The 14,863-nt window shown below is 54.7% G+C and overlaps 7 protein-coding genes across 7 annotated transcripts; 5 read left to right on the plus strand and 2 right to left on the minus strand.

Moving 5' to 3' along the window:
- Positions 1-218: 218 nt before the first annotated feature.
- On the plus strand, positions 219-2,877 carry TRIREDRAFT_79871 (N-terminal binuclear Zn cluster-containing/DNA binding domain-containing protein; the record flags this gene model as incomplete). Its single annotated transcript, XM_006967136.1, has 3 exons — positions 219-376; positions 506-530; positions 634-2,877. 3 exons carry the CDS (start codon positions 219-221, stop codon positions 2,875-2,877), a joined length of 2,427 nt encoding a protein of 808 aa, XP_006967198.1.
- A 663-nt stretch (positions 2,878-3,540) lies between these two features.
- TRIREDRAFT_109443 (uncharacterized protein) lies at positions 3,541-5,537 on the plus strand (the record flags this gene model as incomplete). Its single annotated transcript, XM_006967137.1, has 2 exons — positions 3,541-3,667; positions 3,736-5,537. The coding sequence occupies 2 exons, from the start codon at positions 3,541-3,543 to the stop codon at positions 5,535-5,537; spliced, it is 1,929 nt and encodes a 642-aa protein (XP_006967199.1).
- A 1,836-nt stretch (positions 5,538-7,373) lies between these two features.
- On the plus strand, positions 7,374-8,231 carry TRIREDRAFT_109444 (uncharacterized protein; the record flags this gene model as incomplete). The annotated part of the gene is made up of 1 exon (XM_006967138.1): positions 7,374-8,231. One exon carries the CDS (start codon positions 7,374-7,376, stop codon positions 8,229-8,231), a length of 858 nt encoding a protein of 285 aa, XP_006967200.1.
- Positions 8,232-9,470: 1,239 nt separating this feature from the next.
- On the minus strand, positions 9,471-10,180 carry TRIREDRAFT_65640 (uncharacterized protein; the record flags this gene model as incomplete). Its single annotated transcript, XM_006967223.1, has 3 exons — positions 9,471-9,592; positions 9,708-9,835; positions 10,002-10,180. The coding sequence occupies 3 exons, from the start codon at positions 10,178-10,180 to the stop codon at positions 9,471-9,473; spliced, it is 429 nt and encodes a 142-aa protein (XP_006967285.1).
- A 1,044-nt stretch (positions 10,181-11,224) lies between these two features.
- TRIREDRAFT_33637 (cis-Golgi transport protein particle complex subunit) lies at positions 11,225-11,764 on the plus strand (the record flags this gene model as incomplete). The annotated part of the gene is made up of 2 exons (XM_006967118.2): positions 11,225-11,349; positions 11,422-11,764. Coding segments are annotated over 2 exons (468 nt in total), but the record flags the coding sequence as incomplete, so codon positions are not given.
- A 176-nt stretch (positions 11,765-11,940) lies between these two features.
- TRIREDRAFT_65591 (uncharacterized protein) lies at positions 11,941-12,878 on the minus strand (the record flags this gene model as incomplete). Its single annotated transcript, XM_006967224.1, has 2 exons — positions 11,941-12,519; positions 12,588-12,878. The coding sequence occupies 2 exons, from the start codon at positions 12,876-12,878 to the stop codon at positions 11,941-11,943; spliced, it is 870 nt and encodes a 289-aa protein (XP_006967286.1).
- Positions 12,879-13,405: 527 nt separating this feature from the next.
- Positions 13,406-14,862, plus strand: TRIREDRAFT_122855 (uncharacterized protein). The gene is made up of 3 exons (XM_006967139.1): positions 13,406-13,616; positions 13,686-13,965; positions 14,038-14,862. The coding sequence occupies exons 1-3, from the start codon at positions 13,436-13,438 to the stop codon at positions 14,657-14,659; spliced, it is 1,083 nt and encodes a 360-aa protein (XP_006967201.1). The 5' UTR covers positions 13,406-13,435; the 3' UTR covers positions 14,660-14,862.
- The last annotated feature ends 1 nt before the right edge of the window (position 14,863 follows it).

Genomic DNA, 14,863 nt, shown 5'->3' on the forward strand with positions numbered 1-14,863 from the left:
GACCCGGCCGCCCAACGTCCTCCCGCTCGCCTTTATCCCGAATCCACGCGTGCGCATCATCTCTCTTCGCTGCTCGCCGCTCACCGCTGGCCGTCGCCCCGCTCGCTGCCCACCCGATCCAGTTGCCTGGGGCCGTCGGTGTCGGTGTCGGATCGTCAATCCACCGAAGGAGCCTCTCGCCGCGCGACGTGGGCTCACCCTTCACCTTGCGAGGCGCCATGCGCAGCGGCAGCGAGGATCACAAACGCCCGTCGCCGCCGTCCTCGACCTCCGTCCGCGAGCGCCAGCCCGAGCCCGACAGCGACGACCAGAGCTGCGACAATGACGCGGACCAGGCCTCCCACACAGCCAAGCGCAAGCGGCCCATCTCCGTCTCGTACGTCTACCAACCATGAAGCAGATTCGAATTCGAACCTTGGTCTTGGGCACATGGATCATGGGTTATGAATCCTGTCTCAAGACCTCTGGCCTCACCACAATCTGTTGCTAACGACCTGCTTGATAGCTGCGAACTATGCAAACAGCGCAAGGTATGCTTGCCCCCTGTGCAGCTCTTCCACTTGCCTTTCCCACCTCATCTCCCTCAAGAGTCTTCCCTTGTTTAACGCCGTTCTTCTCCTTACCAAGTATTAGGTGAAATGTGATCGAGGACAACCTTCGTGTGGCTGGTGCAAGCGCCATGGCCAGAATTGCGAGTACAAAGAGCGAAAGCCACCGGGGCTGCGGGCCGGCTTTGGAAGGTTTCTGGAGAATCGAAGTCGGGAAATGGAATCGAGACTGGACAAGATGGAGGAAATCCTGCGCAAGCATTCCGAATTGCTTCAGATGTCACCGCTGCCGTCTCTACGCTCCGACAATCCCGAGTCCGGTGCGCAGCCGGGACGCCAGAACCTTGCCAGCGATCATGATACCCAAAGCGAGACCAGCAATACTGTGGGCTCATCGAAGCTGTACCAGGCGTCCAACATGAACAACAACAACAACATGTTCTACAATTCACAGTCCAACAATGGTCCCTCTGGGCATGCACCTGCTGAGCAAGCTCTCAACGAGTTTCAGAGTCGAACGCCGCTACCTGGTGTCTCCATCTCCGATATTCCAGCTCAACAAGGCATCGGCTTGTCGACAGTTACGCCGACGCCGGGCGCAGCGCTGCCTTCTGCCGAGGCTGATGACCTTCCGCCTTACAATTTGGTCTTCAATCTAGTGGACTTGTATTTCAAGCACATCAACACGTGGTGTCCGATACTTCACAGAAGGACGACTTTGGATAGCCTCTTTGGAATTTCCGATCTCCAAGAGGCGGATCGGGTGCTGCTCCACGCCATTGTTGCGACCACCATGCGGTTCTCCAGCGACCCAAGGCTGACCGACGAGCGGCGGCAGCACTACCATCGAGTGTCGAAACAAAAGGTCTTGCTTTACGGCATGGAAAACTCGTCTGTCAAGTCGCTTCTGGCATTGCTCATCCTGGCCCTGGATATATGCGGCAGCAGCAACGGCCCTCCTGGATGGAACATAATGGCCCTCATCACCAGATCGGTGGTGCAGCTGGGATTGGCCGTCGAGACTAATTCCTTCAGCGTGGCACCTCACTATACATCTATATACACACTCCGTGCCATGATCCTTCCCGAGCCCAAAGACTTTATAGAGGAAGAATCCCGCAGGAGGCTATTCTGGATGATTTACCTTCTCGACAGATACGCAACCATTGCTACCGCCTTTGAGTTTGCGCTGGCCGATACGGAGATTGACCGAATGCTGCCCTGCCGTGACGACCTCTGGATGGAGAACCAAAAGGTGGAAACGCGATGGTTCTCCACGAGCGATCAACACGACGATGAGAGTCACCAGCGCTCACATGGGAGACCTGAGAATCTGGGTGCCTTTGCCTACTACATCGAGATTCTCGGGATCCTTTCCAAGATTCACAAGTTCTTGAAGCAGCCGGTCGACATCGGCAGGCTTACCGACGTCGAAAAGTGGCAGCTCCGCTACAAGGAGCTTGACAAGGAGCTGACCTCTTGGAACTTTGCACTGCCTGGGGAATTCGGAAACATGAGCAAGCTCTTTCAGCCAGGAAGCAGAAATCTCAACTGCAACTGGATCATGCTCCATGCGACCTATCACACGGCCGTCATTCGGCTCCATTCTTCGGCCGCCTACCCAACGACTCGATCAGCCATCTTTACGCCGTCGTTCAGTGCGGCCCAGAGATGTCACAGCGCCGTCGAAAACATCTCTGCCCTGGGAGACTTTGTTGTGAACAATGGCTTTTTGCCAAAGCTAGGGCCGCCGTTCGCCTTTACTATCTGGGTTGCGGCGCGAGTGCTTCTGGTCCATGGCTCGACCGTCGAGCACAAGCTCTCGCCTCAGATTTCCTTCTTCGTAGACATATTGCGCGAGATGGGGCGATATTGGCCTGTGGCCGCTGGGTACTCGAGGCTGCTGCAGCGGGTATTGGACGAGCACCGGGACAGCGAGCGGCAAGGCAGCGGAGTCACGCCCAGCTCGGTCAAGATCCTGGCCGACATGCGCCGAACAGCGTTTGACCTAGACTTTTTGATCTCGCGACAGCCACGCAATGGCCCCCAGAGCCACGGCCAACTGGGAGGCGTGACGCCTGCGAGGACACCGGCTCCCAACGAGTTGGAGTACCTGGATGTCTTCAACTTTTTCAACGTCCCGCGATTGCCCTTTGGCGGGGAGAACCTCTCTGGAGCCACCGAGGGGCTCATGTCCAACCCTGACATTACCGCGGCAAATGCGAATATCGACCATCCTCAATACCAGCCAAATGAGTTTAACATTACCAATTTCATGATTGATGCGAATAGCGACTGGCTGTTCAAGACGGAAGGGCCAACTTTTTAAACGATATCGACGGGATGAGCGGGTCCAAGTTCTCCTGTCTGTATCTGTTGTCTCATTTTCTTGTATCTTCTCTATTTACTGTATGCATATACTATATTTCAAGGGCTTGAAGAAGTGCTTCATTACCCACCCATGTATATTGGAAGCGGTGGTCAATTGATCCACTGGTATCAAATGCATCAACCTAAGCAAGGTACCTACCTACCTAGTCGCCTTCTTTCTGTCACGTATATGGGTGAAGGGATGATTCTGCACCATAAAAGGGCTGAATGATACCCTTCTAGGCGAGGCCAGGTTTCTCGTTTGCACTGACATGACATGCCTACTAAATACAAACGTCCAAGTGTTTCCATCGGAACCGTACCTTAGGTATTGTAGGCAGCATCGTGATATCAGGCAGGTACCTTATAGTATCGTGTACTAGCAAAGTGATGGCGCAGTGGACCCCTGCCATTTCCCAATTGGGACGGGTGATAAGAGATAAAAGAGAATTTCGGTGCGCTTGATTGTCACCGCCCGGCAGTATTCCTAAAAAAAAAATTACTCGACGACGGATTGATAGTCTAGGTATTATCTGATATCCAGATTTTGAGTCTACCTGGTTGTCTCCAAAGAACGGATCTCGAATTGCCTTGCTTTGAAGCGGCAATCCATTCAGTCAATATGGCTACCAAAGACTCTACTTTCAACAGCAAGAGAAAAGTCTCTTCCGATGGCAAGGAAAAGGGCGACTTCAAGAACAAGAAGCCTCGGTTGGAGGGGAACGCAAATGGAAAGCCATCAGGATCAGGTATGGAATTCTTCGTCTCCCCCTTGTGCCCGTCTCTCTGACTGGGCTGAATGCTCACTCATGGATAGAGCAAACCTCTCGAGAATCGCATGCGAAGCAGAAGCAACTCGCGCTGGAGCGAAAGGCCGCCAAGCCGTTAGCCGACGAAGTCCAGCGGACAAAGAAGATCTGGGAACGCCTGCGTCTCAAGTCTCACGTCCCCAAGGAGGAGCGACAGCAGCTGGTGGCGGAACTCTACAGCATTATTACAGGCCGCATCCGCGACTTTGTCCTCAAGCACGACGCCGTCCGCGCCGTCCAGACCGCTATCAAATACTCCACTCCGGAGCAGCGAAAACAGATTGCCACAGAGCTTCAGGGAACCTACGCTCAGCTTGCAGAGGGGCGCTACGCCAAGTTCCTCATCGGAAAACTCCTCGTCAACAATGACGACGAGATCCGCGACATCATTATACCTAACTTCTACGGCAAAGTTCGAAAGCTCATCAACCACTCCGAGGCCTCGTGGATCCTGGATGACATTTACCGGACGGTCGCGACGAAGGAGCAAAAGGCCCTCCTGCTGCGAGAATGGTACGGCCCCGAGTTTACCATCAAGGAGATGACCAAGGACGTCAAGGCGACGGCCGACTTGAAGCAGATCCTCGAGGCTGAACCGAACAAGAGAGGACCGATCATGAAGAGTCTGCTGGACCTCATCAACTCGCTCGTGCAGAAACGAATGACTGGCTTCACCATGCTGCACGACGCAATGCTCCAGTACTACACAAATACGCAGCCCGGATCCGAGGAATTCACCGAGTTTATGGAGTTGATCAAGGGCGACGAGACTGGCGATTTGCTCAAGAACCTGGCATTCACGCGGTCGGGCGCAAAGCTCGTCTGCCTGCTCCTGGCGTACGGTACGGCCAAGGACCGAAAGGTGCTGCTGAAAGCGTACAAGGACACCTTTACGCTCATGTCTGGAGACCAGTACGGCCACCTGGTGCTCTTGACAGCCTACGATGTCATCGATGACACGAAGCTCACCTCAAAAGCCATCTTCCCCGAACTGGTGGGAGAGAAGGAGGAGGAGATTGCACAGAACGTCGTCGCGGCCGCCAACAACGCCAACGCCCGAATCACTCTCCTCTACCTCTTTGAAGGACTGGCCAAGTCGCTGTTCCCGGCGAGCCACGCTTACGACTTGGAGGTGCTGAAGGAGGTCCACGAGATTCGCAAAACGACAAGCAAGAAGGAAACCGACGTTCGACGCAAGGAGCTTGCGGCAGCGCTGTCTCCCTCATTGATCGCAGCGATTGCGACGTCGCCTTCTGATTTCACAGCCACGCCTTTCGGTTGCCAATTCGTTGCCGAAGTCCTCCTTTCTGGCATCGGAGACAAGCAGAAGGCGCTCGAGGCCCTCGCCCAGTCCGTCAGCGGCGACCCGAAGCAGGAGCCGGCAGAAGACGAGATTGCGTCCAGGCCACACATTGCCAACACGCCGTTTGGCGGCCGCATGCTCAAGTCTCTCATTCAGGGCGGCCGTTTCGACAGAGCCCTGGGCAAAGTGAAGCTGGTTGACCCGCCGTTGGGCTTTCCCGATATCCTGTATCCTGTCATCAAGAAGAATATTATGGACTGGGCTACTGGACCGAGCTCCTTTGTTGTCGTAGCTCTTCTTGAGAGCGAGGAATTTACGAGTGCGGAAGAGCTGAAGAAGACTCTGAAGAAGAACAAGAAGCAGCTGGAAAAGGCGGCCACCGAGCCCACGGCCGAGCAGAAGGCTGCCAAGGAAGCTGGCGAGGGTGAAGAGAGTGGGAAGAAGGGCAAGAAGACGGAGGCGCCTGTGGGCAACAAGGGCAGCAAGCTGCTGCTTGAAAAGCTATGAAGCGGCGGGCACGGTGGATTCTGTATGTTTGCATAGGATGGGTCATGCTCTTTCCCCCATATCCCTCCAGCGGAGCATGTAGTGAGAGATACACCTCCCTTTCCAGCTCTGTTGACTCTTTTTTTTTTTCTCTTTCCATTGCAGCAGCCTAATACTATAACGATTTTCCAAAACTGTCCTGAAGCGAACCTTGAAACCCCCCAAGCAACGATGACGATGATGATGAAAAGGCAAGCGAGTGGGGACGTAACGGCTGTCGACAAAGAAGACACCGCGTGGTCGCACAGAACAAAAAGCAGGGCGGACGGGGTGCTGGAGATGCTTCGGCCGGTTTGCCTGCCCATCACCCAAAACAACATGCGAGGAGCCGAGATGTTTGTGTCGTGACGAAGAGTCCTCCGGCGTCGCCCCCCCTGACGAGTTTGAGGTTGGGTGTGTCAAAGGGGCCAAGGTTACGCAAGGTGGAAGTATGACGGGGGCTGCATTGTTGGTCAGTGTTTGAAGCCAGCAAGAGAGCGAGGCTCGAGAATGGATCGCGGCGTGGCCCGAGTTTGCTGAGTTTGCTGTTCTTTTTTTTTCAAGGGGGGAAGTTCCCAGACATGCATCTGGCCGTTTGCTGGCCTTGGTTGCAATGGCTGATGCGGGAGGAGTCGGGCGTTGTGAAGCAGTAGTAGGCACATTGAGTAGGTAGGTAGGCAGCAATTGACGAGATATCGGACATGGACAGCTAGCTGTCTTGTAGATCGTGTCTATATGGCCTTGCTGGCATTTCTCTGTGGCACAGGAGAGGGCAAGGGACATTACAAGACGAGGCAGCTCAACGTTCAGCCCACCCCTGAGATACCTACCTTAGTAGATAGAGGATGCCTTGGCCAAATTTGTTAGATGCACTCCATTCCCCAGCCCCGGATTCAGCAACAAAGAATGATATCAGCTCAGCCAGTGATCCGTCTCAGCATTGAGATCTGATTAGATGGCAGCAGCAAAGAGAAAAGAGGGCGTTGAGTCTTGATTTACGTACGTCTTGGTATCGGTACTGCCATTTCCCCTTCTTCATGCCTTGCTTCGTTTGCTCTCTCTCTCTGTCTCGTGTTTGTACCTCGTCTCCACGCCTCGAGCACCACACCAAACCCCATAATCCGAGCCCAAGCTGCGATTCCGCTTCTTCTTATTCCTCTTATTCTCTTCCTTCTCTCGCACTTTGGCCACCATCACACAATCCCGCGCTCAGAAACCATCCAACGCCTCTGCACAGCTGCATTGACCACATGCAAGCCGGACGGGCATTCCAGCACCCAACCGCTGCTGTTCCCTCTGCACCTCGCCCGTCTCTGCATCACTGCATCACCGCATCCTTTTGTATCTCTCTTCGGTTCTCTAGAAATTCCTCTTCCCTTATATTCTACTCTTAATTCCACTCAGCATCGTTTGCTCGCTGTTTCACACGGCCCAAACGGGGCGGCAAGCTCTACTCTCAGCCTTTTGGGCGTCAGACAGACAGACAGACTCCAGGCCTCGTTTGCCAGAGACTCTCCGGGACTGACAACAGCAGCCCCCCCCATCAGCCTCGACCAGCTGCCACCAGCTGGCCTGCAGGCCGACTTGATTCGCCTACGACCTGCCCCAAGTCACGGGGCTGGTTAAACGAACCTGAACCGTCCAGAGCCAAGAAAGAATAAGACTTGGAAAAAAAAAAAAAAGAGGAGAACGAGTTTCACCGAGATTCTTCTTTGTTCTCTTTCTCTGAATAGAGGAAGAGGGGGGGAAACAGGAGTAAAAGGAAAACAGGGCATACCTACCGCCTTTCGCCCGCCGCCTCTCTCAAACGCCCTCACCATGTCTCCCAACCCGCTGCTCGCTCGTGGCGAGACCGACTGCTTGCCAGGCACCACGTTCTACTCCTGTGTTGCCAACCGATTTAGAGGATGTTGCTCCACGGATCCGTGTGCCCTGCGCTCATGCCCAGACGGGGTGCTCTTCAAGGCCTCGTCCGACCTCAACGGCGGTCCCATGCCCTCGAAGACGCAACCAGAGCCGGACAGGGCGAAGCCGACGCCGACTGACGATGATGCCCAGGGCCGGCAGAGGGACGAGGAGTCGACCTCGTCACGGCCAACGCCGACGTCCAAGAAGTCGGCAACCATGACGGACTCGGGCATCACCCACACCATCCCCAACAACTCCATCGTCACAATCACAAGGCACACGACCATCACCACCGGCAGGCCAACAACGACCCCCTCGGACACGTCTGACTTGATCTCTCCATCGACAACAGACGTGCCGCTCACGGGAACAATCCCAGCAACGTCCGACATCACCCCAGCGCCCTCGTCCACCGATGCTGAGACCACAGCAAGTCCCTCCGCGTCTTCTTCTTCTTCTTCTTCTTCAGCAGCAGCAGCAAGCCCCCTGTCGACAGGAGTCATCGTCGGCATCGCTATCGGCGGCGCCGTCGTCATCGCCATCCTCGTCGTCCTGGGATTCGCTCTCCTGCGCCGCCGCAAGAAGCAGCAGTCCGGATCCGAGACCGCCTCCGTCGTCCAGCAAGACACTGGTCGAGACGAAGTCGTCGAGGACAAGCACTTCCCTCATACCGTATCAGCTCACACCACCGGCACCCAAGCAAGCAGCGATCCCTTTGCCCCGTTTGGAGGCAAGTCTCTCCCCCCTCTCCTCCTCTCCTCTCTTTGACTTGCGTATCTTGCGATGTTTTCCCCCCTCGCTAACAAAGGACTCCCTTACATAGGTCGAGCTGATCAACCAGACGACCCCTATCGACCACCCAGCGGCACCTTTGAAATGGATGGAACCAGCGCCGCTCCAGTCGAGTTACCTGCTGTGAGCGCCTCGAGCCCGGGCCCGAGCACTCACAACAAGGGAACTCGCCTTGAGCCCGTCCAGGAGGTCACCGCTGCGGATCCGCGTGCTAACCTCACGCCAGGGCCGGCAGACGATGGCAAGCCGGTGTATGTCAACCACTGGAACCAGTACAAGAACTTGGGATGAGGCATGGACGAGGATGGATTTGGAATGAGAGGAGTGTAGCAGAAAAAAAAGACCCCCTTCACTAAAGCGGCGACTTCACCGGAGAGAAAATACAGACAAGTTCACCGGAAGGAAGATACAGGAAAGAACAGAGAAAATAAAAAGGGAGAAAAGGGAAGAGAGGCGGCGAGATAGAAGAAAGAAGAAAGGGGGGGGGGATGGGCCGCGTAATGTGCGCTGCTCTTCAATCAGGAGTCGAGGCTTTGTACTGCAAATCTCAAACGTTTGCTTTCAGCCTTGGTACTGCTGCTCTCCCGATAAACAAGGGAGCAACGAAACGAAAAGGAAAAGGGGATCAATGATATAGATGAATGTTCAAATAATAGTAGGTAGTGACTCTCTCGTTTCTAAAACCCAACACTTCAGGTTGTGGGTGCACGGGGATGCGGTCGCCACCACAATATAGTAATCAAGTCTTCGTTTTTCTGGTTTTCAGTTTATCAAGGGGTATTTAGGCTGCCCTACCCGTGCTTTTACAATGTCCGCACGCAAAAAAACGGAAGAAAAGAAACGCAGACAGAAGCAAAAAAAACATTATTTGTCCCTTTTCCCAAGCGCCCCAAAATCAAAAAGGTAGGAAGAGTGTAAAGGTTTTAACAAGGGTTTGGACGGTCTTAACGGGGGAAAAGACATGATAGGGGATGGAAAGGAGATGCAAACACCTTGCAGCCCTGATGCAGCCTGTATCCCATCCGTTCTCGCGTATCCCCTGTATCAGCAGCAGTCTAATGGTTTTCCTCGCGCAGTAACATTATCAACAGTTCGTGACGGGCCATATATCTCGAAAGACAAACCAACCGTGAAAAAAAAAAAAAAAAAAAAAAAAAAAAAAAGGACCCTTGCACCCTCGTTCGTCATCGTCGTTCTCATTGTCGTTGTCAAGCATCATCGGTTCTGGAGCTTCGAAATCTCATCCAGCAGGTCTTGCAGATCCTCGTCCGAAATCTTGTCCGCCAAGGACGGAATCAGCGTCTTGGCCTCGTCGGCGTTTTCGCAGCAGAGCGACCCTGAAGAATAGAAACCAGGCTGTTAGCAATTCTGCCATCTCTCTCCCTCTCCTTGTATCGCTGTTCCGTGCCATCCCATCTCCCTCTTTCTTCTGTAAGGGGAGGCGAGAATTACCAAGCTGCGCCCTCTCAAACTTTGCCAGATTCTTGTGCGCGCTCAGCAAGCGCTCGACAGCCTCGACATTCTCCTTCTGCGTGAAGCGCGCAAAGTGATCCAGGTAGTTGAGCGTCTGGTTCAGCATTCTAGAACAGAGGCACACAGGTCCCCAGTTAGCCAGCCATCCGTCAAGAGCCCAAGAGCGCATTTTCTTCTGCTTGTCCTTCTTCTTCTCCTCCGCCCATCTCTCAGCTTTCCTCTCTCCTCAATGCCCCCCGCCAGGAATTCGCAAAGAAGAAAGGCACGACGTACTCCGTCTCGTTGACGTTCTTGCGGTCGTTTCGACGCTTGGCGACCAGCGCATTGAGCACGAGCGCGGCTTCGGAGAGGGTGAGGGTGTCGACGTCCTGGAACTCGCCCAGGTTGAGGACCGCGCCGGCTTCTTCGTTGCCTGGCGGAGGAGGCTTCGGGCGTGACGTGCGATGAGACATTGTTCTTTTTTTCGACTTTTTTCTTTCTCCGCCTCTCTCTTCTCTTCCAAGACGTGTCGCTCTGACTCCTAGAAAGCGACGGGGCGGTAAAAGGAAAGGCGTAAGTCGGATTGATGGATGCAAAGTCGAAAAGGTTGGGCAATGCCCGGAATAAAAAGAGAGAGGGGAAAAAGAAAGGGCAAAAGGTCGCTTCGGAGAATGGCGAATCAAGGTTCAGCAGGACGGAGTGAGGCTCTCGCAAAGTTCTGGCGGCTTTCTAAGCTGCTCGGCCCAGCTGCTAAGGCGGCAGATACGGTTTTAGTGGCGCCGCTCCAAGGCGCGTCCTGAGAGTGCCGTAACGGGACTAGCCCTGTCGCCGCTATATCTCTCACAACTCCCTTCGCGCACTACACCTGAGCAAGGTTGTCATGGTTGCAGTGCAAGCAGACGACGCAAGCTGCGATTTTGCTACAAAAGATGGAATAAAATCGATCTGAAACTCGGAGACACTAGTGATAGATTTCGAAGACTCTGGATACCTAGTTCCTACCCGACTGTTGTTTCTCCGTTTGCCTTTGGACGGTTCAGCAGCAGACGAGAGAAACACGGGCCGGCTCCGAGCTAAAAGCAGCGACGGTTCCGTTCAGTTGCCTGTGCCGCCATCCTCCAACCAAGCACCGCCATCTCATGAAGGTGGCTTCAAAGGGACATTTGCTCTTCAGAATCAACAGCACTCGCAGGATCTGGTTCTCAAATAGCCAAGACAAGACTGATATCCTCAAGACGAACTCAAGGGCGGAGACACGGTATGTGATGGCTGCGTACCCGGACAAGGGGGGTGAAATATCCCCCCTGCCTGTTCAGACATAAGACGCCAAACTCACTCATGACTAGATTCATGGTCTCGCCTTCATGGGTTCATGAGCCTGCAAGGGCCTTATAGACGACGACAGCATCCCGCATCCGGCTCGCATTCAATCTCTCCTTACAACATGTATGCATCCAATTCCTCCTTTCCACAGGCCGGGCACTCTTAACCTGACTCTCGTCTCCCCCGACTCAAGGACCGTCTTCTCTCTCATCATCATCAACAAGGCCGGCGGTCTGATATACAACAAGACTTTCCACGAAGGCGGCCTCAACAAAATCAGCACAAACGACTACCTCGTACTAGCCGGAACCTTTCACGGGTAAGAATGCCACGCTCGTCCACCAACAACCGCCAAACCACATACTAATTCATCATATCACCCCCCTACTAGAGTTCATGCCATCACCGCGCGGTTGAACCCCGTCAAGCCAGTGGCACCGCCCCCTACTCCCGGCACGAATGAGCCGCCCAACCGCCCGGAGCCTTCGTCCGGGCTCGAAGTCCTCGAGACGGAGAACTTTCGCATGCAGTGCTTCAACACTCTGACCGGCACCAAGTTCCTCCTCTTCACCGAGACCACGCAGACCAACGTGGACGTCACCATCAAGAGGATATACGACTTGTACGCCGACTACGTGATGAAGAACCCCTTTTACTCATTGGAAATGCCCATCCGATGCGACATCTTTGACCGCAAGTTATTGTCCTACATCAGAGAGATCAACAACCGGTGAGGAGGAAGCGGCTGGGGAAGGAAGGGTACCGGAAACCAAACTTAGACTCATTAAATATCAAGCCCTCAATTAAATCGTGAATTATCATGTCTAGCATTCTCCTCTAAGAGTCTCCACTGGATCGGCTTATTGAGTGTATACACTTTCCGTCAAAGTGACCAGATTCATCATGCTGCTCACGAGGTATCCATCTTGTCGCCGCTGTCCTTGTCCTTGTCCTTGTCCGCGCTACCTCCGCTGCCGCTCCCGCTCCCACTAGCCTCATTCTCCTCCTTGACGCTCTCCAAGGACGCCTTCTTCGCCTCCTCCTCCTGTTCCTTTGCTACCCGCTCTTGTCTAGCCTTCTCCTCTTCCATGCTCATGCGCAGAGCAAGGGCCAGCTCGGGCTCAATCGCCGGATCGAAGCCAAACTCAAACTCGTCGTTGGCGCCGGAGCCGCCGCCGCCCGCTCCAGCCCCTTCGCCAAGCATGATGGGTGTCGAGATGAGCTGGTCACTCAACAGCTTGCTGCTAGGTGGGATGACGACCAGGTGTGAGCCCTCGTTGCCCTTGACGGCGTCGTTGAATGCCTGCAGCTTCTTCTGCGTGGTGTCGTCGTCGAGCTCGCCGAACAGGACAAAGTCGATGGAGATGTTGCCCTTCTTCATCTTCTTGGCCAGCTGCACCAGCTCCTTCTCTGACTCCTCGACGGGAGAGCAGACAAATGCTATTATTCGTTGGCGCTGCGATCGGTTCTGTCGGTGCTTGAGGGCGAGCTGGGAACGCAAGAAAAGGTTAGCTCTCAGAGATCATCGTAGCAAGCCCACAAAGGATGGTGCCTTACCGCTGCGATCTGGATACCAGTCTTCAGGTGGGATGATCCACCAATCTTCTTCTTCGTCCGGTGCAGGCCTTCCAGGATCTTGCCCTGCTCTGTGGTGAGGGTGACGAGCACTTCCGGGCCCTTTCCGCCCATGCTCATGAGGCCGACGGATGACTCCGGGTTGCCCGAGGTGATGGTCTGGAAGAGCACGTTGACGGCGTCAACTTGTGAGTCGAATCGCGTCGGCTGATAGTCTCCATTCCGGCTGCTTTCGCTGTTGTCCACAACGATCATGACAGCCTCGAGAACCATTGTAGCTGCTAGTGAGGGCACCGGGCCACTGATTCGTGAATTCGGGCGAAACTTTGTATATGAACAGTATGAAGAGACTTTGACTGCTGTGTCGGCGATGGTACTGCAAGGCGGAAGCCCAAGAAGAGACTGAGATGTGTTGGTGGTAGCTTCGAGGTCCTGGAAGTTGTCTGACGGTTAGGTTGTTGGAGCTCCGAGTGTCGTAAGGCGGTTCAGCCTGGTAAGTGCAAGATCGGTACATACACAAGCGCTAGGGGCTCTAGGTACCTAGTAGCTGTACTTTGGTGGTGGGCAGCTGTAGTGTGGAAATCGATGAATCTGCGGTACTAGTACAGGCTTCCAAGCTCGCATGATTCGTGGACCAGATTGAGCTGCTTATGTAACCGGCATGTCGCTCGTCGCCTTGGTTTGTTTACTTCCAAGTCATTGTCTCACTCTGGCGCAACCCGAGGCACGCACTCGCGCAGTCGCTCACTCACACTGCGATTTCCTGTCTCTCTTCTCCTCTCCTCAGCCACGAGCACTACCAAAGTGCAAACCACAGACGACCACAAACCATGGCCCCTACACGCCCGCGAAAGCAGGCCTCGGCAGAGTCGGGCTCGTCGCTCGAGAAGCGCGCGACGTCCAGCGGCAGCGACGCCCCTTCCACCCCCAAGCGAAGCCCGATTCAGAAGAAGCCGACGGGAATCACGCTGCAGCAGAAGCAGGCGTTGATCGAGAATCTGCGGCTAGAGAGTACGCGATCTTGGCCCTCGACAAGGCTCGAACTTACACTAATCTGTTCATCTTCTTCTGCACCCCTAGTCACCGAGCGAGCTCGCAGATTACGCGCCCAGTACCATCTCCAGGCGCAGGGCCTCAGGTCGCGCATCGAGATCCGTCTCAACCGGATACCAACCGCTCTCAGGAAGGCCACCATGGGCGATTTACTGCTCAAATACGCAGAACAGGCGCAGGCGCAGCGGGCGCCCAGTCGCCCGCTGCCGCTTCCCGTCAAGGATCTGCCGTTGCTCCCCAGTCCTCAGAAGCCTATCCACCAAACCACTCGCGCGCCGCAGGTTGGACGCGCCCAGAAGCGGTTGAGGTGAATTGCGTCTACATACGCCGTACTTTTGTGTTTCTCTTCCTCTTCTTTCTGGACTAACCGCAATGCTAGCAATGAGATCAATGTGGACAAGGAGAATGAGCTTCAAAAGGGCGAGCGTCCTAGCAAGAGAGCTCGTGGTGGCGCGGATGCCGGGCTAGTTCGCCCGGCGCTGGTTCTGTCGCCGACCTCGTCCAACTCTCGTTTGACGAACTTCAACCGCGCAACATCCCCCACCAAGTCCTACCTGTACAAGTCCAGCTCTCCTCTGAAGACTACAATCCCTCGACCCGCAACGGCCTCAAGCCTTTCGGATAAGGCGGCAGAGGCGCGGACTAGAGGAGTCAGAAAAGTCACGACAACATCAAACTCAAGCTCCAGCTCTGGCGGAGCGACGGTGGCAGCGGCAGCGCGAACAAAGCGCACTACAACAGTTGCGCCCAAGGGGCCTCGCGGAAAAACTGCTGCAGCTCGAACAACGCGCAGAACTAGTGAAACTGCCGAGTCGAGCGACGGAAGCGCAAATGCGATGCCCCGGAAGGCTGCGGGCAAGGGTAGCGGCGCCATCACCAGAAAGCCCGTGATGAGCAGTCCGAGAAAGCCTGTTGCGGCGGGGGTAGTGAAGTCGACGACAAAGGCAGCATCCGCCGTGTCGACCACTACTACCCGGAGGACCTTGAGAAAGAGGGGATGAAACGATGGAACGATGGACATTCGGGTCCGGATCAGAACGTTTTGAGAGTGTTTACTTCATCGCAATCCTCGTGGAAGAAGCCTCGGCAACAGGCAGAGCTTGTTTTTTGGGGAAATTGTTCAGATTGTGGTTTTGGTTCTTCTTGTTGGCATTTGGCAGGCAAACGGCGTTTCGGATTGTAACAATACCAGGGCATTGTTGGAC

This window comes from Trichoderma reesei, assembly GCF_000167675.1.
Source record: "Trichoderma reesei QM6a unplaced genomic scaffold TRIREscaffold_16, whole genome shotgun sequence".
Taxonomy (NCBI): domain Eukaryota; kingdom Fungi; phylum Ascomycota; class Sordariomycetes; order Hypocreales; family Hypocreaceae; genus Trichoderma; species Trichoderma reesei.

Bases quoted from the DNA above. Each gene is read 5' to 3' on its own strand.
- TRIREDRAFT_122855 (XM_006967139.1), top strand. From the start codon at position 13,436: ATGGCCCCTACACGCCCGCGAAAGCAGGCCTCGGCAGAGTCGGGCTCG. The intron at 13,617-13,685 runs GTACGCGATCTT...CTGCACCCCTAG, and splicing joins CGAGAATCTGCGGCTAGAGA to TCACCGAGCGAGCTCGCAGA. The intron at 13,966-14,037 runs GTGAATTGCGTC...CCGCAATGCTAG, and splicing joins CGCGCCCAGAAGCGGTTGAG to CAATGAGATCAATGTGGACA.